At 44.4% G+C, this 22,674-nt stretch overlaps 2 protein-coding genes across 3 annotated transcripts; one reads left to right on the top strand and one right to left on the bottom strand.

Annotated features, from left to right (window-relative positions):
• Positions 1-877: 877 nt before the first annotated feature.
• Positions 878-12,426, top strand: COQ5 (coenzyme Q5, methyltransferase). Of its 2 annotated transcripts, XM_078849011.1 has the most exons (8): positions 884-948; positions 1,420-1,672; positions 2,487-2,636; positions 4,787-5,011; positions 9,219-9,325; positions 10,349-10,437; positions 10,684-10,795; positions 11,371-12,426. In XM_078849011.1, the coding sequence occupies exons 2-8, from the start codon at positions 1,504-1,506 to the stop codon at positions 11,470-11,472; spliced, it is 954 nt and encodes a 317-aa protein (XP_078705137.1). In that variant the 5' UTR covers positions 884-948; positions 1,420-1,503; the 3' UTR covers positions 11,473-12,426. The 2 variants fall into 2 exon arrangements, 1 of the variants encoding a protein (XP_078705137.1); XR_013634747.1 differs by lacking the exon at positions 11,371-12,426 and having other exon boundaries at positions 878-948; positions 10,349-10,585; positions 10,684-10,740.
• Positions 12,427-16,537: 4,111 nt separating this feature from the next.
• On the bottom strand, positions 16,538-22,209 carry DYNLL1 (dynein light chain LC8-type 1). Its single transcript, XM_073313643.1, has 3 exons — positions 22,086-22,209; positions 20,366-20,503; positions 16,538-16,868 (listed from the first exon to the last, which is right to left on the bottom strand). The coding sequence occupies exons 2-3, from the start codon at positions 20,495-20,497 to the stop codon at positions 16,731-16,733; spliced, it is 270 nt and encodes an 89-aa protein (XP_073169744.1). The 5' UTR covers positions 20,498-20,503; positions 22,086-22,209; the 3' UTR covers positions 16,538-16,730.
• Between the last annotated feature and the right edge of the window lie 465 nt (positions 22,210-22,674).

The following is a 22,674-nucleotide window of genomic DNA, read 5'->3' as shown; positions in this document are numbered from 1 at the left end:
ATTTATTGTGCAGCTCTTACTCACCTGCTTGGTTCACTGATGTGGCAACTGAATGAGGGTTATGGGCTTAGATGTTACATTAGAAACGAGCGCCTGAGAGAATGGCATTGATTTCAGTATTTCCTCAGAGCACAGGACCAGAGGTGTGGGGGTTGGAGGTCGCAGTGCAGGGTCCAGGTGAAGGACGGTGGGATGGGGGTCATGGTGCATGCAGGGCCACTAGGGTGACCAGCTGTCTCAATTTTATAGGGACAGTCCCGATATTAAGGGCTTTCTCTTATATAAGGGCTTATTACCCCCCACCCCGTCCTGATTTTTCACACTTGCTACTGTGTGGTGACCCTAGGGGCCGCAGGGAGAGACACGAAGGCAGTGGGGGTTGGGGGTCGCGGGGCGGGGTCCCGGGGCAGACGCGAGGGGCGGGCGGTCCGCGGTCGAGGTGCGGAGGGGGCGGGCGGGAGAGACGCGAGAGGCGGCGGCGGTGCTGGGTCCCGGGGCAGACGCGAGGGGCAGTAGATCCGGGGTTGCGGTGCTGAGCCGAGGGGAGAGACACGAAAGGCAGTGAGAGTTGGGGGTCGCGGGGCGGGGTCCCGGGGCAGGCGCGAGGGGCAGTAGATCCGGGGTTGCGGTGCTGAGCCGAGGGGAGAGACACGAAAGGCAGTGAGAGTTGGGGGTCGCGGGGCGGGGTCCCGGGGCAGACGCGAGGGGCGGGCGGTCCGCGGTCGAGGTGCGGAGGGGGCGGGCGGGAGAGACGCGAGAGGCGGCGGCGGTGCTGGGTCCCGGGGCAGACGCGAGGGGCGGTAGATCCGGGGTTGCGGTGCTGAGCCTAGAGGAGAGACACGAAAGGCAGTGAGAGTTGGGGGTCGCGGGGCGGGGTCCCGGGGCAGGCGCGAGGGGCGGTAGATCCGGGGTTGCGGTGCTGAGCCGAGGGGAGAGACACGAAAGGCAGTGAGAGTTGGGGGTCGCGGGGCGGGGTCCCGGGGCAGGCGCGAGGGGCGGTAGATCCGGGGTTGCGGTGCTGAGCCTAGAGGAGAGACACGAAAGGCAGTGAGAGTTGGGGGTCGCGGGGCGGGGTCCCGGGGCAGGCGCGAGGGGCGGTAGATCCGGGGTTGTGGCGCGGAGCTGTGGGGGGAACAGAGACGCGAGAGGCGGTGGGGGGGGGGTCGCGGGGCGGGGTCCCGGGGCAGGCGCGAGGGGCGGTCGGTCCGGGGTCGCGGTACAAAGCCCATTTCTCTGGGTGGGAGGCGAACGTGCCCCAGCACCAGAGATCCCAAGCCCCTGTTTCCTCGGGAACCGCTCGCCCCTCCCCTCAGCAGCACGTTCCGTGGGCCCAGCTTCGGGTTGGCTGTTACCTAGTAAAACCCGCCCTCCCTGCCGTATGGCCAGTGAGAATCACGCGCTTTATTTACTCCTCCCCAGGCGGGCTTTCAATTGGCTGGGACGGAAGTGTCACATGACTCGGAGCTTCGTTATGCGAGTGCAAAGTTCACGCCGCTACCAAAGATGGCGGCCTCTATTGGAGTGGCGGCCTGTCGGGCTCTGCACAGCCGCTGCCGTGGGAAGTTGTTGTCTATAGGTCGGGGGCTCTTCAGCGGGGCGCGGTGCCTTGTCGCGGAGGGGGAGACGAACTTCGGATTCCAGACTGTGTCGGAGGCGGAGAAAGGGGAGAAAGGTGAGGGGGGCAAGAGCAAGGCGGGGCGACTGGGACGGGGATCTAGCGGGCGAAGAGGGAGACTCTGGGGAGGGAGGAGGACGAGATGGGAAGAGATTGCTGGGCCGTCCAATGCCCCAGTGACTGCTGTACTGTACGAGGCAGTGCGGTCCAGTTATTGTGAAACAAAATGGACCGAGGAGACCTGGGTTCTGTTTCTAGTTGTGTCGCTGATCCTCTGGTGAGACCCCCCCAGGCAAGTCACTTGCTCTCTCCATATATTCTTTCTTCTCCCTGTGTCTGGTCATTTTATAATGAGAGCTCTTTGTTCTAGGGAGTGTTTTTTGCTTTGTATCTGAACAGTGCCTTGCACAACAGATCTTTGATGTTGGTTGGAACTTGTTAGAGCTACCCTAATACGAATATTTAAACCTTTTCAACAGGTGCGTTGTGTACCTCAAGGATTAGCTGTCTGAGGGATGAGAATGTCCTAGCAAGTTGATGGTTATTTGAATGCTTTCACTTAATCCAAATATAAATAACTTTTCAAACAAATTGCACTTTGTTCACATGGTGTTTTCTAGATTGGGACCGTGGTGAAACATAGGAATGTGTTGAAAGTAAATGCATGTAACAAAATATAAACTTTGTGAAGTATGATAATCTAACTAATGAGATTAAAAAAATAGGATTCTTGCCTGAGACTTTATGGGGTCATGTGTTAGTATAGACCTAGGAAGAGGACAGTGAATACATAGAAGTGAATTTAAGTGACATGCTTCGCCCTGCTACCTCAAAGTGATATATATTGCATTATAATGTAATTTTATTTCAGTTTACCGTGTATTTGAAAGTGTGGCCAAGAAGTATGATATAATGAATGATTCAATGAGTCTGGGGATTCATCGGCTCTGGAAGGATATCCTGCTGCATCAAATGAACCCTTACCCAGGAACTCAGCTGTTAGATGTTGCTGGAGGGACAGGTACATTCCATTTTATTTCTAGTACTTTTATTAAGGAATACTATTTGCTGGAGTAATGATTCCTTAATGGAGAGCAGAAATTAATCTACCTATATATGAAAATGGAAAATAAGTACAGTATAGACAATAGAAATCATAGTTGCACTTATTACAACATTTACATGACTTTATAGAGAACACTGTATAGTGCAGTAGTCCTCAAACTGTGGGGCCTGCCCCCTAGGGAGGCGTGGAGGAACATTCGGGGGGCCCTCAGGGAGGGAGTGCCACCCAGCCCTGCTCTGGCCCCAGTCCCAGCCATGGCTTCAGTCCCTGGGCTCCCGAGGGCGTGACCAGATTACATTCCGGGTAAGTGGGGACACAACATAAAAAGTTTGGAGACAACTGGTCTGGTGGCTAAATGATGGGCCTGAAGTCAGGAATACTGGGTTGTATTATTTGCTCTGCCGCACACACACTATGACCTTAAGCAAGTAATTTACTGCTCTGTCTCTCAGTTTCTCTCTCTGGAGAATGAGGATAACTTCTGCCCTTCAAGGGGAAGGGTTGAGTCTTAGGCCTTGTCTACACTGCCACTTTACAGCGCTGAAACTTTTTTGCTCAGGGGTGTGAAAAAACACACCCCTGAGCAATGCAAGTTTCAGCGCTGTAAAGTGGTGGTGTTGACAGTACGCTAGCGCTGGGAGCAACTCCCCTCATGGGGGTGGTTTTTTTTACAGCGCTGGGAGAGCTCTCTCCCAGCGCTGGTGCTGCAACTACACAGCCAGCAGCGCTTTAATGTTGGTAGTGAATACATACCCTTAGTTTTCTAACGTTTTGAAGCATTTGAGATCCTTGGATAAAGCTGCTCTAGAAGTGCAAAGTATTACGCTTATAGCAAAAATGATTATTTACCTTTTTTAACTGCCGTTCTTTGAGATGTGTTGCTCATGTCCATTCCATGTTAGGTTTGTGCACTCACTATGTGCACTGGTGCGGGAAGTTTTTCCCTCAGTGGTATCTGTAAGGACTGGCCCTGGAGCCACCAGGAGTGGCATGCATGTTCGCCAATATAAGGGTGCCACTGGCCCCCTCCCTCAGTTCCTTCTTGCCACCAGTGACAGTGCTGGAAACGTTTTCTTTATCCAGTGTTTTTTTCACTATCACATTGTGTAAATAGGTTTCAGAGTAACAGCCGTGTTAGTCTGTATTCGCAAAAAGAAAAGGAGGACTTGTGGCACCTTAGAGACTAACCAATTTATTAGAGCATAAGCTTTCGTGAGCTACAGCTCACTTCCTCAGATGCATCTGAGGAAGTGAGCTGTAGCTCACGAAAGCTTATGCTCTAATAAATTGGTTAGTCTCTAAGGTGCCACAAGTCCTCCTTTTCTTATTGTGTAAATAGTTCTAGATAACTAGTTTCTTTGTTCTCTTAATGACTAGCAAATTGTATTGTAGATAAGTTAGATAGTCACCTCTAGGACTTAGCCCAGGGAGGAGGCACGCCCTGTCCCTCTAGCCTTGTGATCGCTGTAAAAAGCCTATGTGGATCAACGACCCGACCTGTATCAAAGTTACCTGAAGTATTTGGGAGAAGCCCTCATTAATGCTAAGTGTCCCAGCATCTGCAAGAGCTTCCAGCCAAGAACTAAAAAGGAGCAGGACATAAGTGCTCCTCATGGAGTCGGCTCTCATGCCAGTCTCCGAGCCGCCGAGATCAGACTCTGCAGCGAGTGCAGCAGCATGGGTGCAATGTGTGCCACTGCAACTGGTCTCCCGGCTCCGGTCCCAATCCCCGGTACCTGCTAAGAAGCAGGGGAAGCACACCGGGAGAGGGGATTCCCCAACATCCTGGATGGGAAAGGGAAAGTCCAGAGAGGAGCAGGGCAGCAAGACTCCAGAGCCCGGCCAGGCACCTGCGTCACCAGCTAAGCTACCTAGTCCTTCTAGGGATCCACCAGCCACCCCTTACACTCATAGAAACTCTGTTTCAACTAACAATAATGGGAGAAACAGACTTGTTAATGTTTCATCTAAAAAAATTTAGCTAGGGAGTATGTTAGGTCCAGTTTACCTAAATATTAAAAGTCCTAACTTCCTGATGAATATTTAATTTTTATAATATCAGAAAATATTCCACATTTTGCATCTTCCTTTCAAAACTAATACAGGTGACATCGCCTTTCGGTTTATCAATTATGTTCGTTCCCAGTGGGAGCACCAGATCAGACAGAAACTGAAATCCCATCAGAATTTATCATGGCAGGAAATCTCTAAGAGTTACGAGGAAGAGGAACTTAAATTGCCAGGAGGGTCCCAAGTGGTGGTCTGTGACATTAACAAGGAAATGCTAAAAGTTGGAAAGCAGAAAGCACAACATCTTGGCTACTCTAAAGGTAAGTCCTGCATTATATCACTTCTGTAGTAGGTCTCTGAGTGATAGAAATTTAGATTTAAAAAATCCTTATGTAACAATAGTCCAAAATTCTACTTGCTTATTTGCCTGGAGCAGTAACTTTTCTGATGGGCAAATATCAGGTGCAGGATTTTTATCATCAACAGTATGGAAAGAGAGGGTAAGTAAGATGATGTACAAGAGCTGGCCAATTGTCATGATAATTCAGCAACTAGGAGTTATGCTCCCTATGGAAAAGGAGTACTGGTGGCACCTTAGAGACTAACCAATTTATTTGAGCATAAGCTTTCGTGAGCTATAGCTCACGTCTCTAAGGTGCTACAAGTACTCCTTTTCCTTTTGCGAATACAGACTAACACGGCTGTTACTCTGAAAGCTCTCTATGGAGGCACCGTGAGTCTCTTTAATACTTGTATCCCTTTGAAAATACAAGTCTGAGGATTAATCTGAAGCCCAGTGTTTGATTCTCCTTCAGAATCAGCCAATGAGCAAAACGCTGCTCTGTTACACCAGTGCAATTCCCCTGAATTTAGTCAAGCTGAGTAGGTATGAAACAGGATAGTTTGGCCCTAAGAATCTGACTACACCACAGATTTCAGAAGGTATACTTTAAAAATAAAGGCAGCAAATTAAAAATGTCATGAGTCCAAAAAAAAACCCACCAAGAAACAAGCCTATATAGAGATGATGATACCTGCCACAGAGAATGGGTTATAGTGCTTTTGGAATCTGAATCGTATTAAATATTTAGTTTGCAGGTCAATGGGGTAATCCATGTTGGTCCTTTCAATCAGGATTAATTTAAGAAGTAAGTAATAAATTGTGCTTAATACACAGTATTTGTAGAATAGTTGTTTGTCCTCTCCCACTTTAATTAGAGAAACATTTCTTAAATAAGATTTACTATATGTATTTAAATGTGGTATATTTTATGTAAGACTTTCAGTTTTAAATTGGTTTTAAAAACACTGTTTTTAATACCAGCCCTTGTTTCAAATTAAACTAAAGATTTATCAACAGTAACTGGAAGATACAGTCAATCTCAACGTTTGAAGTACCCCTGAAACGTTTAAAACTTGACTGAAAACATAAACAGAATTTCAACTCCCTCATTTCCTCTTGATGAACTTTTTGGGGAGCAGGTAATATTTTTAGTGTTACATACCCCCAAACCAATTACTACACCCTGCTCTCTCTGCATTCCTGATTACGTCATTGGTGCAAGTACTGCATAGAGAAATAACTGTTGAGGAAACAGATCAATGTTTCCCAATCAGAGAGAAAATTAGTAAGGTAAAAATCTTTTTTTTTTTTTCCCCAGGCTTAATCAAAAGAATTGCAAATATTGGTGAGCACCTAAAGATAATTAATTGTTTCTCCTTTTTTAAGGTGGAGAAAAAAATGTGCTATATGTAGGCCACATGACATAAAGGAATCCTGTAGAGGGCTCATTTTGTATTGTGGTGATGCAACACTGAATGACTTTAATAATGTCTGTGATTTTCTGCCCTCATCCCCGTCTTAGTAGTTGCTTAAGTAAGCTGATGATTTCTTGTAGAAGTAACTTGGTCATCTAGGCTGATGTGTGCAATAGAAATACTTGGAAACTAGATAAGATCATTTTGCTTTCAAATGCCTGTTCTCTCATATCAGTTCCAACTCCTTGATTTCTTCTCTGTTACCCCCTGACTTCATGCCTTCTTCCAGAAGGGGGAGCTCAAAGGTCAAACACTGGGTTGTCTGGCCTCTTGAATTGTAGCCCATCTCTGTTACTACAATAATCTTTTGTTACTCTCCAGTGCTGATAAATAGAGAGACAATAACCAGTGTGTTCAAACAAAGAAATATTGTTTTGGGGCAACTTTTTATGAAATGTCTGCATTTCATAAAATCCATATAAAGCTCGGGAACTCCAATCTGTGGATGGAACAGGACATTTGTTCCTACCAGTATTCGTCTATTTTTAAAAAATGTATATGACTCCAAAATTATTTAATTCCACCCTATGATTCTTCCTTCTGTAGGTGTACAGGATTCATGACAACAGTTTACCTTCTGTCATGAAGGTCATTCTGACATCAGTACAGATGGGTACATTTTCAGTGTTTTGTGGGCTTTGTACAACTCATTGCAAAAACTATCTCCAAGAGTGATTGTAATAGTGAGAACGTTGCAGAAGCGAATCCTTACATTAAAACACAAGGGCAGCCAAATAGCTGTTGCTCTCTTCTGCCATGCAAAAGATGTAGGTTCAGTCTTATTCCCCCAATCTGGAGTACAGTGGGTACAGCATACCTAGCTCCAGTGGGGAGGAGGAGGTCTTTGATTGATTTAGGAACAAGTTTGTTGGACTTCTTCCTTGTCTGATGAGGAATTGCCATGATGCAGGACCTTGAAGGGTAGCAGGTATAAACTTGAGGTGTCCTCCCCCACTAAAAAGAAGAATCACAGTATGATTTAAAAATTATATATTAGGGCTGCTGATTAATCGCAGTTAACTCATGTGATTAACTCAAAATTAATGGCAGTTTTAATCACACTGTTAAACAATAGAATACCAATTGAAATTAAGTATATATTTTGGATGTTTTTCTGCATTTTCAAATATAGTGATTTCAGTTACAATGCAGAATACAAAGTATGCAGTGCTCACTTTATATTATTTTTATTACAAATACTTGCACTGTAAAAATGATAAAAGAAATAGTATTTTTCAATTCACCTTATACAAGTACCATAGTGCAATCTCTTTATCCTGAAAGTGCAACTTACAAATGTAGATTTTGTTTGTTACGTAATTGCACTCAAAACCAAAACAGTGTAAAACTTTAGAACCTAAGTTCACTAGGTTCTTCTACTTGTTCAGCCAATCGCTAAGAGAAACCAGTTGGTTTATGTTTACGGGAGATAATGCTGCCCGCTTCTTATTTACAGTGTCACCTGAAAGTGAGAACAGATATTCGCGTGGCACTTTTGTAGCTGGCATTGCAAGGAGCTAAACATTCGTATGCCCTTTCATACTTTGGCCACCATTCCAGAGGACATGCTTCCATCCTGATGGTGCTCATTAAAAAAAAATGTGTTAATTAAATTTGTGACTGAACTCCTTGGGGGAGAATTGTATGTCTCCTGCTCTGTTTTTACCTGCATTCTGCCATATATTTTGTGTTATAGCAGTCTTGGATGATGACCCAGCATGTTGTTCGTTTTAAGAACACTTTCACTGCAGATTTGACAAAACGCATAAAAGGTACCAATGTGAGATTACTAAAGATAGCAACAGCACTCGACCCAAGATTTAAGAATCTGAAGTGCCTTCCACAATCTGATCCGGATGGGGTGTGGAGCATGCTTTCAGAAGTCTTAAAAGAGGAACACTCCAAAGCGGAAACTACAGAACCCAAACCACCAAAAATGAAAATCAACCTTCTGCTGGTGGCATCTGACTCATGATGATGAAAATGAACATGCATTGGTCTGCACTGCTATGGATCATTATCAGGTAGAACCCATCATCAGCATGTCCCCTGGAATGGTGGTTGAAGCATGAAGGGACATATGAATCTTTAGCATGTCTGGCACATAAATATCTTGCAATGCTGGTTACAACAGTGCAGTGCAAACGCCTATTCTCACAGGTGACATTGAAACACAGTGGGGAGCATTATCTCCTGCAAATGTAGACAAACTTGTTTGTCTGAGCAATTGGCTGATCAAGAGGTAGGACTGAGTGGACTTGTTGGCGCTAAAGTTTTACATTATTTTTGAATGCAGTTTTTTTTGTACATCACTCTACATTTTTAAGTTCAGCTTTCCTGATAGAAAGATTGCACTACAGTACTTGTATTAGGTGAACTGAAAAATGCTATTTTTTATTTTTTTACAGTGCAAATACTAGTAATAAAAAATAAATATAAAGTGAGCAATCCACACTTTGTATTGTGTTGTAATTGAAATCAATATATTTGAAAATGTGGAAAAATCCAAAAATATTCATTTAAAATAGTATTCTATTAATGTTTAACAGTGCAATCAATCGCGATTAATTGTTTTAATCACTTGACAGCCCTATTATATATGTATTACCTTTGCCAAAACAGAGTGAAGAGCTAGTCTTTCTGCAAGTTTTCTGGGATGAGCAACACCTAGTATCTGTGTGTGTGCGTTTGTTTTTGGTTTTTTTTAAGGCTTGTCCTGGGTGGTTGGGAATGCTGAAGAGCTGCCCTTCAATGACAACAAGTTTGATGTTTACACAATTGCCTTTGGAATACGGAATGTAACTCATATTGACCAGGTAAGCAGGGGCAACATGTCCTGGGATATACAGTTCTCCTGGGTTTTCTGGGCGCCAAGAAAAGAAGAAACACTCTTGTATGAGGAAACCTCTGCTTCAACTTCTCACATGTAAAAGAAAGTGGGATGTAACCCTACAGTTTGCTTGAATGAAAAGAAATTGAGGTTAATAAATATCCTGCCCTTCTAGGAGCATCATAGGGTTCAGATTTTTATCATGGAGATAAGCATGGTATAAATACTTGCATACATTTTTCTGGAAAGCTCTGAGTAGTCCTTTCTTAAAAATTAGAAAATATTTGTAAACACTCTAGCAAGTAATGTCACCTGTTCTAATTGGGACCTGGTATTTTGAGATTGATTGGTTATAACTGTTCTGCCTGAAAGGATATTTTTGATCGCTTTTTTTTTAGGGGGGGATCTCTTCACAAACTGGTAATCGCATGTAATGTTCCATGCTCTGAGATGTGCTTTGACTCCTTAAAATGTCATTACTTGTTTACACAACTGATGAAAGTCTTTCTGCATGTCAGCTTCTTTTTGCTTCTGGTTTTGTAGCGTTATCTCCCCATCTTCAGGAAAAAGATGGATGTAGCTTGAAATCTTATTATGAATCTTTGGATACTTGCTAATAGGCTGCAATACCTAATGTTTAATACCATCCTAAAGCAGGCCAATCACTTCCCAAAAGCAGATATAATTTAAAAATATAATAATGTGCAGCCCTATTGAACCTCTCCTGAGTGGGTTGACTTTAGCCTGACAGAAAGGGACTTATGTGAAAATGTTACCTAATTTAAAGCATACTTACCATTTTAGGCCCACAGTGGATAGGTGGGTGGTATTTATTGTCCAAGTCTAAATATTTTAAGTTCCCAGGACACTTGGGTGACTTTAACCAGAACAATCTTTCTTCTGCTTGGACTGTGCCCAACCAAAGAAGGTGGAGTTTCACATCCTCATGAGATGTTAATAGGGAGGGTGCTTTCCTACAGTGTGTTGATCCACTTTTGATCTCTCTCAGGCCCTTCAGGAGGCGTATCGTGTGCTGAAACCAGGAGGGAGATTTCTGTGTCTGGAATTTAGTCAAGTCAACAACCCCATTGTTTCCAGGTTGGAATATGACCATTTTTTTCTTTTTCTTTTTATCCCACACATGAGGGTTTTTCTTGAGCTGGGACAAAAACACATGAAAGAGTCCTAATCCCTTGAAACACGATCACATACTTAAATCCAAACTCTGTAGAAGTCTACAGCAAAGGTGATATACAGAGACTAATTCCTCTTTAGGAAAAAGTTAGTCCTAGTAGGTTTTATTTTGGTGTCTGCATGTTAATTTGCACTTGTCTCTTTGGGCAGGCTCTATGACTTGTACAGTTTCCAGGTTATCCCTGTTCTGGGTGAGATTATTGCTGGAGATTGGAAGTCCTACCAGTACCTTGTGGAAAGCATCCGACGCTTTCCAGCCCAGGTAACAAGGTTCTCTGCTTTGAATATTTAGTGTATAGATTGTCACCATGGGGGCAGCTGGGTTATGGGTAAGGAGACTAGGCCTTTAAGAAGGCATATGCTAGTTTACTTCTGCTAATTGCACAATTACCTCTCTCCACCCACGAGATGACTAAAGAGGATATGAGAAAGGTCTACAAAATCATGAATAGCGTGGAGAAAGTAAATGAGGAAGTGTTTGCCCCTTCACATAACACAAGAACCAGAGGTCACTCAACAAAATTAATAAGCAGCAGGCTTAAAACAAATGTAAGAAAATACTTCACACAACACAATCAACCTTTGGAACTCATTGCCATGGATGTTAAGACAAAAATTATAAGTGGGTTCAAAAAATAACTAAGTTTATGGAGGATATGTCCAGCAATGACTATTAGCTATGCTGTCAGTGTCCCTGCCAGAAGCTGGGACTGGATGTTCTGTTCATTCCTTCCAAAGCACTTGGCCCAAGCCCCTGTCAGAAGACAAGATACTGAGCTAGAGGGAGCATTGGTCTGACCTAGTATGGCTATTATGTTCTTTATTACTATATTTCAGGAGGTGTTCAAGGCAATGATTGAAGATGCAGGTTTTCTGAAGGTGGAATATCGGAATCTAACAGCAGGCATTGTAGCCATTCACTCAGGTTTCAAACTGTGACCCTCCTACTTTGCAAAGCTCTTGAAGAATAAAGGGTATTTCCCCTAAAGAAGCTAAAAAGCAATGCAACTCCAAAAACTTCACTGCCACAATAGTCTGAGGGGATGGGAAGACTTGGTCCCTCTGCAGAATCTAAAGCTTCAGATTTTGGGTTTCTGAAAAGTTGAAATTATATTCTTACAACTCTGTCAGGACAAAGAATCCCTCTAGCACTTAGGCATTTATGTAAGTATGGGCCAGGTGCTTCATAGCATGTGCTCACTCAACTGATTACCAGTTTCCTAAAACCTCACAGACTTTTATTGGACAACTTGTTTGGTACATATAATTCTCCTCTGAAGTACAGTGTGGATATTGCAAAAGGTTTCAGAGTAACAGCCATGTTACTCTGTATTCACAAAAAGAAAAGGAGTACTTGGGGCACCTGAGAGACTAACCAATTTATTTGAGCATAAGCTTTCGTGAGCTACAGCTCACTTCAGCGGATGCATACTGTGGAGTTTAGAAGATATTATATACACACAAAGCATGAAAAAATACCTCCTCCCACCCCCCTCTCCTGCTGGTAATAGCTTATCTAAAGTGATCACTTTCCTTACAATGTGTATGATAATCAAGGTGGACCATTTCCAGCACAAATCCAGGGTTTAACAAGAACATCTGGGAAGGAAAAAACAAGGGGAAATAGGCTACCTTGCATAATGACTAAGCCACTCCCAGTCTCTATTCAAGCCTAGGTTAATTGTATCCAATTTGCAAATGAATTCCAATTCAACAGTTTCTCGCTGGAGTCTGGATTTGAAGTTTTTTTGTTGTAAAATAGCAACTTTCATGTCTGTAATCGTGTGACCAGAGAGATTGAAGTGTTCGACTGGTTTATGAATGTTATAATTCTTGACATCTGATTTGTGTCCATTTATTCTTTTACATAGAGACTGTCCAGTTTGACCAATGTACATGGCAGAGGGGCATTGCTGGCACATGATGGCAGATATCACATTGGTAGATGTGCAAGTGAATGAGCCTCTGATAGTGTGGCTGATGTTATTAGGCCCTATGATGGTGTCCCCTGAATAGATATGTGGGCACAGTTGGCAATGAGCTTTGTTGCAAGGATAGGTTCCTGGGTTGTGTGGTATGTGGTTGCTGGTGAGTATTCGCTTCAGGTTGGGGGGCTGTCTGTAGGCAAGGACGGGCCTGTGTCTCAAGATTTGTGAGTGTTGGGTCATCCTTCAGGACAGGTTGTAGATCCTTAATAATGCGTTGGAGGGGTTTTAGTTGGGGGCTGAAGGTGATGGCTAGTGGCGTTCTATTTTCTTTATTTCCCTGATAATGTCATGGCTAAGCTGGTGGCTGAACTTTGACTTTGTCCTTACCCATAATTATTTTACATTTGGAGACTATGTATACCTTCAGATCAGCAGCACTGCTATGGGTACCTGCATGGCCCCACAGTATGCCAACATTTTTATGGCTGACTTAGAACAACGCTGCCTGAGCTCTCGTCCCCTAACGCCCCTGCTCTACTTGTGCTATGTTGATGACATCATCATCATCATCATCTGGACCCATGGAAAAGAAGCCCTTGAGGAATTCCACCATGATTTCAACAATTTCCATCCCAGCATCAACCTCAGCCTGGTCCAGTCCACACAAGAGAGACACTTCCTGGACACTACAGTGCTAATAAATGATGGACACAAACACCACTCTATACCGGAAACCTACTGACCGCTATTCCTACCTACATGCCTCCAGCTTTCACCCTGACCACACCACACAATCCATCGTCTACAGCCAAGCTCTGCGATACAACTGCATTTGCTCTAACCTCAGAGACAGACACCTACAAGATCTGTCTGAATCAAGCATTCTTACTACAATACCCACCTGCGGAAGTGAAGAAACAGATTGATAGAGCCAGAAGAGTTCCCAGAAGTCACCTACTACAGGACAGGCCTAACCAAGAAAATAACAGAATGCCACTAGCCATCACTTTCAGCCCCCAACTAAAACCCCTCCAACGCATTATTAAGGATCTACAACCTGTCCTGAAGGATGACCCAACACTCTCACAAATCTTGGGAGACAGGCCAGTCCTTGCCTACAGACAGCCCCCCAACCTGAAGCAAATACTCACCAGCAACCACATACCACACAACAGAACCACTAACCCAGGAACCTATCCTTGCAACAAAGCCTGTTGCCAACTGTGCCCACATATCTATTGAGGGGATACCATCACAGGGCCTAATAACATCAGCCACACTATCAGAGGCTCGTTCACCTGCACATCCACCCATGTGATATGTCATCATGTGCTAGCAATGCCCCTCTGCCATGTACATTGGTCAAACTGGACAGTCTCTATGTAAGAGTAAATGGACACAAATCAGATGTCACAAATTATAACATTCATAAACCAGTCGGAGGACACTTCAATCTCTCTGGTCACGTGATTAGACATGAAAGTCGCTATTTTACAACAAAAAAACTTCAAATCCAGACTCCAGCAAGAAACTACTGAATTGGAATTCATTTGCAAATTGGATACAATTAACTTAGGCTACCTTTCATAATGACTAAACCACTCCCAGTCCCTATTCAAGCCTATTTCCCCTTGTTTTTTCAAACCCCTCCCCCCCATGTTCTTGTTAAACCCTGGATTTGTGCTGGAAATGGCCCAACTTGATTATCTCACACATTGTAAGGAGAGTGATCACTTTAGATAAGCTATTACCAGCACGAGAGTGGGGTGGGAGGAGGTATTTTTTTCATGCTTTGTGTGTATATAAGATCTTCTAAACTTTCCACAGTATGCATCTACTGAAGTGAGCTGTAGCTCACGAAAGCTTATGCTCAAATAAATTGGTTAGTCTCTAAGGTGCCACAAGTACTCCTTTTCTTTTTGATATTGCAAAAGTTACTTAGTCTTATCTAAGTAGGATAAGATGTACTCCAAACACCTGTAATAACAGAACTGGTTGAAGGTAGACATTGACCCACTGGCTTTCAAACAAGAGATCTCCCTATACTGTATTGAAGTAATGACTCAAGTTCAGTGTGGGTATGGGAATATAGGCAACACCTGAAATTACAAGTGTGTGACATGTAGTATTTGTGTATTTATTTTAAAGATATTAAATTTCATGTATCAGTTTCACTTTTGTGGTAAATGTCTCACTGATGTCTGACGACTTGTCAGCAAAAGTAGTAAGTTACTGTTAATGTATTTCCTCAGTGATGGGGATAAAGTTCTGAAAGCATCTGTTCAGTCCTCATTTTAACTATATTGTGGTGAAACAATGCTATAATGGTGGCTCTGCATCAAAAAAGGTGAAATACCCTACCCATCACCTTATATCACATCTTTGAAGAAATCTTCAACTAGTTTACTTCTGTATCCCTTTAAGGCTGACAAATTACTGCAGAAGTTTCCTTGGATCCGGGTAAGGAATGTGGAAAAACTAGAGATCTTTATTAAAATCTTATCTTCTGTCTCTACTTACCCCTTATTTGAGCTGCATTGTGGTAGTATGTTTACTAAAGTTTAGAGTGGGTAGTTTAATTCAGTTCTTATCACTAAACCTTCAGAGGGCTAGTCTGTAATTTGTGCTTCTATACCAGAATGAGAATGCAGGACTGAAGTGTGATAAGTACCTTAATAAGTTATTATAACCTGCTGATAGCTTGCTAAAACAGTATATAATCACTATAGTAGTATAAAATATCTATTAAAGGAGCTTGGCTGCACTGACTTCATATGCCCTTAGATAGATCACGTTAATCAGCTCTTAGTGCATCATCTATTCTAGGACTACCACAATTCACTAGTTTAAGTGGTTCATGCTACAGCAGGATATTTAATCTAACCATTTGACAGACAATGTCCAGAGAAACTACCTCAACTGGACTCTAGATCAGAGCCACACATAACAAGTAGAGATATTTTACTCTTCCACCTCCAAAAAAGGTAAAGGCAAGGTTTTCAAACAAGTATTAAGTGATTCATTATTCTACAGTTATGAATATTGTTAAACAAGGAAGCATAGGGTAATTGAACATTGCTTCTATACTAATTCAGAACAGCATCAAAAAGCCTCAGTTGTGCTACTATCCTCCACAGTACAGTTGTTGCAGTGCTACCTCAAATGGGGAGGTAGCAACTCCCTGCTGTATCAAGGCTTTTAAACCAAATCAGTTATTTGCTGCTGAAAGCACTACCTTGTCTCCCCTTTAGTTACTAATGCAGGAAAAGGTAAGGTAATGAGGTTGGCATACCTTTTCCAAAAGCTGCTGTAACTTTCAAGTGTAGTAAGGAGTGTAGAGCAGCAGAGACATGATGGCTGAGGAGTCTTTGTACTGAAGCTGGTGAGTGTCTAAGTTTTGCAAGCTGGGGCTTTACACTAGGCATTTGAAGGATATAGTTCCCAGCTCAGTTATTGCTAGCCATCAATAAACATCAAGAAACTACTTGTCCTCCTCACTAACATCTGTAGAACTGGTCCTGCTTACTGGGACTATAGCAGCCTCTGCCAGCACAACCCTCAAGAATCTATGTAGTATCTAGCATAATGGAAGCTCTATCATAGTAACTTTTTGTACATGAAATAGAAATGGATTAATATGTTCTATAAAATAGAGAAGGAAAGTGTACAGCCACTCATCCTTGGACCAGAACTACATGGTGATATTATCTGTTTACAAAGGCTTTAGGTGAGAATAAGAAAAGCAACATACATCAGATGGATAAAAGTGTAGGCTAAACTCACAGGAATTACAGCTCCAACCTAACTTTAGTAATGGCAGTTGTACCTGTCTATGCCAGCAGTGAACTTTTCTACACTAACAGCTTTAGATAAAGTTTTGGGTTAGAGAAAATATGCTCACTTTCCATGGAAACAAGTGAGAAGGATTTCGTAAAGACCACAGTACAAGAATCAATATAGGGATAAGTGGGCTAGATGGCTATAAAACTATTAGAATAAACTCTTAAAGGTTGAGTATATCCAACAGTTTTATTAAAATGGAAAGCAGGTTTTTGGAAAGAAAATAAATACAAGAATGAATTTTTTGCTATTTTTTATAGCCACAATGAAAACAAACTAGTACAGAGGAGTCCCTGTCCATTACCACCACAACAAAAGGCTTGAAGAGCAAGGTGTGTTCCCTGGGGAAGGCTTAAGATTTCAGTCTCTATTTAGAGTTAGTGTGCAGTCCTGGAACCGGATGCAAGTTTGGATAGCACAGACTGTGCTCTAACCAGATTTGAAGAGGAGAATAGCAACTTGGCCTAGGTAGAAATAGATGAAGTGCTTAGTCTCATGAGTCACATAGCTGCCAAAGTTCCTTCCCACAATGCAGTGCCAAGTGGGGTTGTACTTCTTGTCAAACTCCTGGAAGAAAAAAAACAAAATGCACATTACTACTACAGCAGAACTGCCTTTCTTAGATAAAAAAGTTGCAGATTTTTTTTAACTGCCATATTCTCACCTACATCTTTATATTAAGTGTAGAAACACTGGGAGGGGGGTGTGGTGGGGTAAGAACAGCATATCCTTTGCTCTGCATTAAGACCACAGCTTTGATAATAAGGGAGAGGTGGAATTGCTGACTTACCTTTATTGCCCAGTTGCTGGTTATTACATCATGAGACACCAGAAGTCATTTTCTTACTAAGTAGCTGCAGGAGTACAGGTAGGATTTTACTGCTGTGATAGTCTATATCTTTATATTCACCCCTTTCACAAGGCTGTTAAATTTTGTACAAAGCATACTATGTAAGGTATCATTTGAAAACTCATGATTTCCTGATGATTATTATCCTGGTCAAAGGTGTGGCAAGACTGTAAAAGAAAACTCCACCATATGATATTGCCAAGGACATGTTCCAGCATGTTCTGGAACACAGTCACAAACAAGTTCCCCAGAGATAATAGGCTAGCCAATGCCTCAGCCAGGTGTCACCTAGCTCAAATGGACCACCCACCTGATTAAGTGGCCACTCTTCAGGGAATGGGGGGAAAAAATCTACATTTTGACAAAGTAGTAGAATAAGGTTTCTGGCCACATATCAGCTGGACATGAGAAAGGGCTGTAAGAAGACAGACATCCCAAATCCTGTCTCTCTTACTCGCTACCCACAGCATCAAGCCCTGAAGAACAAAGGAAGCAGCACTGGACTGGGGGCTTGAAATCCTGACAAAGCGGTTCAGCCAGGAAGACTGCTAGTACTTGTGGTGAGAGAGACCTTTGCTTTGTATTCACTTAGCTTGTTAAGTTCGGTGTAGTTGTGTTTTACCTTTTATTTCCTTGTAACCAATCCTGACTTATACTTGTAGTCACTTAATCTATTTTTCTATAGTTAATAGATTTGTTGTTTTATCTAAACCAGTGTGTTTGGACTGAAGTATTTGGGAAACTCCATTTGGGATAACAAGACTTGTGCATATCATTTTCTATTAATAAATGACAGACTTGATACGAGTTTGTATTGTCCAGGAGGGTGCTGGGCAGTACAACGCACATTTCTGGGGGAAAGTCTGGGTCTGGGAGTTTGCTGGTGTTGTCCTGCAGTGTAATTCATGGGTGGCTGCCTATAGCACTCATACAGTATGGCTGGGAGTGATTTATATGCTGGAGGCTGAGAGCAAGCAGATCAGGAGTGGTTGCTCTCACAGCGAAACAGAGTTTATAAAAGACACCCCCAGGTTAGGGAATTGAGGGGACAGCTGTTCATCAGTCCAGATTGTACTCTGGTTAATGTCAACTGCCCACCTGCCAACTCTTGCATGACTCAAGCCCGTTTACTAGGTGTACGTATTCTTCCCTTCCATCCAAGAATCTAGCACATCCTCCTAGTAGATCCTTAGCACAATAGCTTTCAAGCTATGGATCTCAACCAGCAATAGGGCAACGCCTTTGCTAGTGATCTGCAAAAGAATTTTGGAAGTCAAGCAGTAGAGGAATTGGGTATGGAAGAGGGGTGACACAGGATCTCAAACAGGCGCACACAATGGAAGTGCAGAGTACTTAAGAGGCATTCCAGTGAGTCCATTATGCTAGTCTGTATTATCCTAGTTCATAAGAACATAAGTGAAAACAGTGAGTTGATCCACAGAGGGAAAGAGCATAACAAGCCCTAATACTCTATTCTTAAAAAAAGAAAAGCCCTCACTTCATTTAATAGACCAAATTTATTCACAAATTAGTACTGTTTTACAGTTAGACACTTTGGCTAGCAAAACTTGAGTCAGACTAATGTGATGACCAGAAAGTCAGACTGGTTAAGAAGTGCTTTATACAAATATTCATGCCCAACAGTCCTGAAATTTAGAGCTTTGGGCCAAGAAAGGTATACAGCTGTTTTGTATTTGATTATTATATTAAGCCTCTTGGCTAATTTCTATTTCCAATATTTCTGTCATCACATCCCCTCCCTGTCCACTGCCATTGGGAAGTTATACTGAAGTTTGACAAAGATATAGAATTGTTTTGTAGTAAATTAAACTGATGTTTCTGCTTCAGTTATTTTTAAGTGGTACATTCACCATAGGGAAGAAAATCTATACTTGTTTCTACATCTCAAGCAGGAGTGGGTTTTTTTAAATAAGTTTGCTATTCTCACTGGAAATTGCTAGCAATAAGTTGAACCAACTCAGAAGACAGTTTAAGGAGAGCACTTGACTGACATTAGGTTTTATATGTTGTCAATGATTGCTGCTTATATGTCTGTTCCACTCAGCATAGTCTCAATTCAATTCAACCTTCCCACTCTTATGGCAGGCCACCGTCTTCCATTAGCGCTGCCAATTCAGCAAACTGCAGAAGTATGAAAAATGGTAAACTATAGTTTCCTCTCCCAACTTTGCTCAGTGGGCAACATCTATGTGCAGCTTCTCCCAATAGCTCCCCTGCTGTTAGAACAAGCATATGGCTAAGATAAGAAAAAAAATAACCAAAAGGAAAGAAAAAACAGTTACCAAACCCAAGAACAGTTATATATGACACAGATCTTCACAAGAGTTGTATAACATAAAATTACTTTGCAAATGAAAGCCTTTGTATACAAATTCAGATGAGCTGAGCACCTAGTAAGGCTTCACCTTTTCCTCTAGAGTTCCCTTCTGGCAGCACTCCCCTCATACTAGATCAGGGGTCTCAAACTCCCAACCCACAGGCCATTTGCGGCCTGCGAGCCTCCCTAATGTGGCCCGCAGGGCTCCAGCAGTTTTGGGGCCAGGTCTCTCCCTTGGCCCCACCTGCCGACCCCAGGCACTGCCCCCCACAGGGGCCCCGGCAGCACAGCAGAGCTCCAGTGGCTGCTGGCCCCTCCCTGTGGCCACAGGGCAGGGCTGTGCCTCCACACACTGCCCCTGCCCCAAACGCCCCTGCAGCCAAGAAGCTGCGGGGGCAGTGCCTGGGGGAGTAGCAGCATGCAGAGCCGCCCCCCCCACCTTGGAGCCCCAGGTAAGCACCACACCCCCATCTCAGAGCCTGCACCCCACCCCTTTCCCAAACACTCCCTCCTGCCCGCAAACTCCCTCCCAGAGCCTGCACCCACACAAACCCCAGCCCCAAGCCTGCACCTAGCACCCAAACTCCAGCCCAGACCCTGCATCCCAGACCCTCTTCCCCACCCAAACTCCCCTCCAGAGCCTAACCTCTCATCCCTTCTGCACCCAAACTCCCTCTCAGAGCCTTAGGCAGGTGGGAGGAAGAGGTCTTTTGGGGGGGTGGGTTCTGGGCAGCATTAGTGACATTATTGGCCTGCTGGGAGGATTTGAGGACTGGAACTGGCCCTAAGGTAAATTGCATTTGAGACCCCTGTTCTAGATTCTAAAACATGCATATCCATCAATAGAGGGAAAAGGCTATTACAACAGGCATTTACCTTCTTTATATGAGCTGCAATATCCTTCTCGATGTTATATTTCTCCAGGGCCTGAGTGGCACACTCCACTGAATCTTGCTGCATCTCTTCAGACATATCCGCATTCTTGATCACAGCCTTTCGATCACACATGGTTACCTAGGGAGCACGCACACACAAAATAATCTGACAGCAGTAGGAGCATCCACCATCCAAAACTCCCACAGACAATCTGTTTAATAGGCTTGGTCTTGTAGAATGCATGATTTATGGTCACTGTCTTCTAGCTTAAGAACATTGGCCCAGTCTTAATGCAAAACACATCTCCTCAAAGCATGAGTAAGTCAGCTCTACAGCCAGTGACAGAAGTTATACAGACAGTGAACAGGTTTCAGAGTAACAGCCGTGTTAGTCTGTATTCGCAAAAAGAAAAGGAGTACTTGTGGCACCTTAGAGACTCATGCTCAAATAAATTGGTTAGTCTCTAAGGTGCCACAAGTACTCCTTTTCTTTTTACAGACAGTGAAGTAAACGGAATGTAGTTTTTCAGCTGTAGTATTTTCAGACCAGTTACTTCAGCTGAAACAGAGAGAGAGGAAAGCATAGCTGGGAGCATTTTCAGTTTCTCTAATCATGATCTCTTTCCGAAGAGAGAATCTGTAGAATTGCTTTTTGGCTTTTCAGCTAACCTAAAGCTTATCAGTCTGTATAGCTCAATGGTTCTCAAACTTTTATACTGATGACCCCTTTCACATCGCACTCAGAGGTTTGCAACTACCCTTATAAATTAAAAGCACTTATATATTTAACACCATTTTAAATGCTGGAAGCAAAGCAGGGTTTGTGGTGGAGGCTGACAACTCCTGACCCCCCCACGTAATAACCTCACGACCCCCTGAGGGGTGCCGACCCCGTTTGAGAACCCCTGGTATAGCCAGTACCATGAAGGGATGGACTCCACCTAGTAGCCCTTCATCATCATTTGAGTGCAAATAGAGACCCTGAGTAGTTTAAAATACTATACATCTTCAGGACATGAAATTCAAAGCCGGAATATTTTTAGTGAAGATAGAGATGCTAGAAAATTCTGTGTAATTTCCCTGGCACAGATAAGCTACGGAGTAGCGGTCCCAGATATGCTGGCTCTTTGGGAGCGTCCACTGACAGTTCTGCCATGCGTCCCCAGTCTCATTTTGCCAGACAAATCTTCATGTTTGGGGGTTTTTAGAAGCACCGAAAAAACCAAAATACTTCCATCGGCACCCTCCCCCCCTTGCCCAATGGGTGGTCTTCCCCTTCCCCACCCCGCCCAATCGGTGGCCTCCTCCCGCCCCGTCACCTTCCCCGCCCAATCGGTGGTTCCCCACCCCCCACCACCACCCCGGGGACCCTCGCCCAATCGGTGGTTCCCCACCCCCCACCACCACCCCGGGGACCCTCGCCCAATCGGTGGTTCCCCACCCCCCACCACCACCCCGGGGACCCTCGCCCAATCGGTGGTTCTACCACTCACCCCCTTCCACACACAGAATCACAGCACCCTCCCCCACGCCCAATAGCTTCCCACCCACCCACCCCCCCCGGCTCACAAGAGCCCACCCCGGGGCGCCCTCCTCTACTCCGCGCCTTCCCCCTCCACCGGCGGGATGACGAGAGGCCTCTGCCTTCTCCCTCCGTGCGGCCCCACCTCTTCCAGCGCCCTCGGCCAGGCTCTCGGGTCCTGCCCCGCTCGGGAACTCACCGTGTGCTGGGCGGCTCCGAGCGCGGAGGGAAGGGATGGGGCGGGCGGGCAGGCGGCTTCTCAACCAGCGCTCGCTCGGCCAGCTCTCCGATGTGACTGAAAACGCGCGGCGCCACCCCCGTAGACCTAATACTAGCAGCCACGCCCCCTCCGCCTAAGACGCGCCCCGCGTGCACCAATCATTGGCCTCTGCAACAATCTGTGGCGCACGTCATTGGCCGACATCTACCTCTTACCGCAGCTTCTTACTGTTGCGTTTTGTTTCAGCCCGGCATGCATCGCGCTGGCGTCTGTTCCCATAGCGACAGGATGCATGCTGCTGGGGCCGAGCTCGAGGCCTGCGCCCGGGAGTGAGGAGCCTGCGGAGCTACGGGGGTTCAAGGATCCCTCCCGTAGCGTCTCATCCCATAACAGGAATGGGGGGATCCCACTGACGGGGCTTTGGAGACCGTGGCTGAGAACAGGATTTCCCCATCCCTCCCCGTTCTGAGAGGCATGGAGAGGGCTATGCTCAAATCCCCGCAGGGATACAAGGGCCCAGGAATACAGAGGCCTCCTGGAGACTGGCATATGGCGCTCCATCTCCCCA

The sequence above is a fragment of the Lepidochelys kempii genome, chromosome 15 (assembly GCF_965140285.1).
Source record: "Lepidochelys kempii isolate rLepKem1 chromosome 15, rLepKem1.hap1, whole genome shotgun sequence".
Classification (NCBI taxonomy): domain Eukaryota; kingdom Metazoa; phylum Chordata; order Testudines; family Cheloniidae; genus Lepidochelys; species Lepidochelys kempii.
Note: the sequence above shows the minus strand (reverse complement) of the source record. Positions and strands in the feature narration are given on the sequence as shown.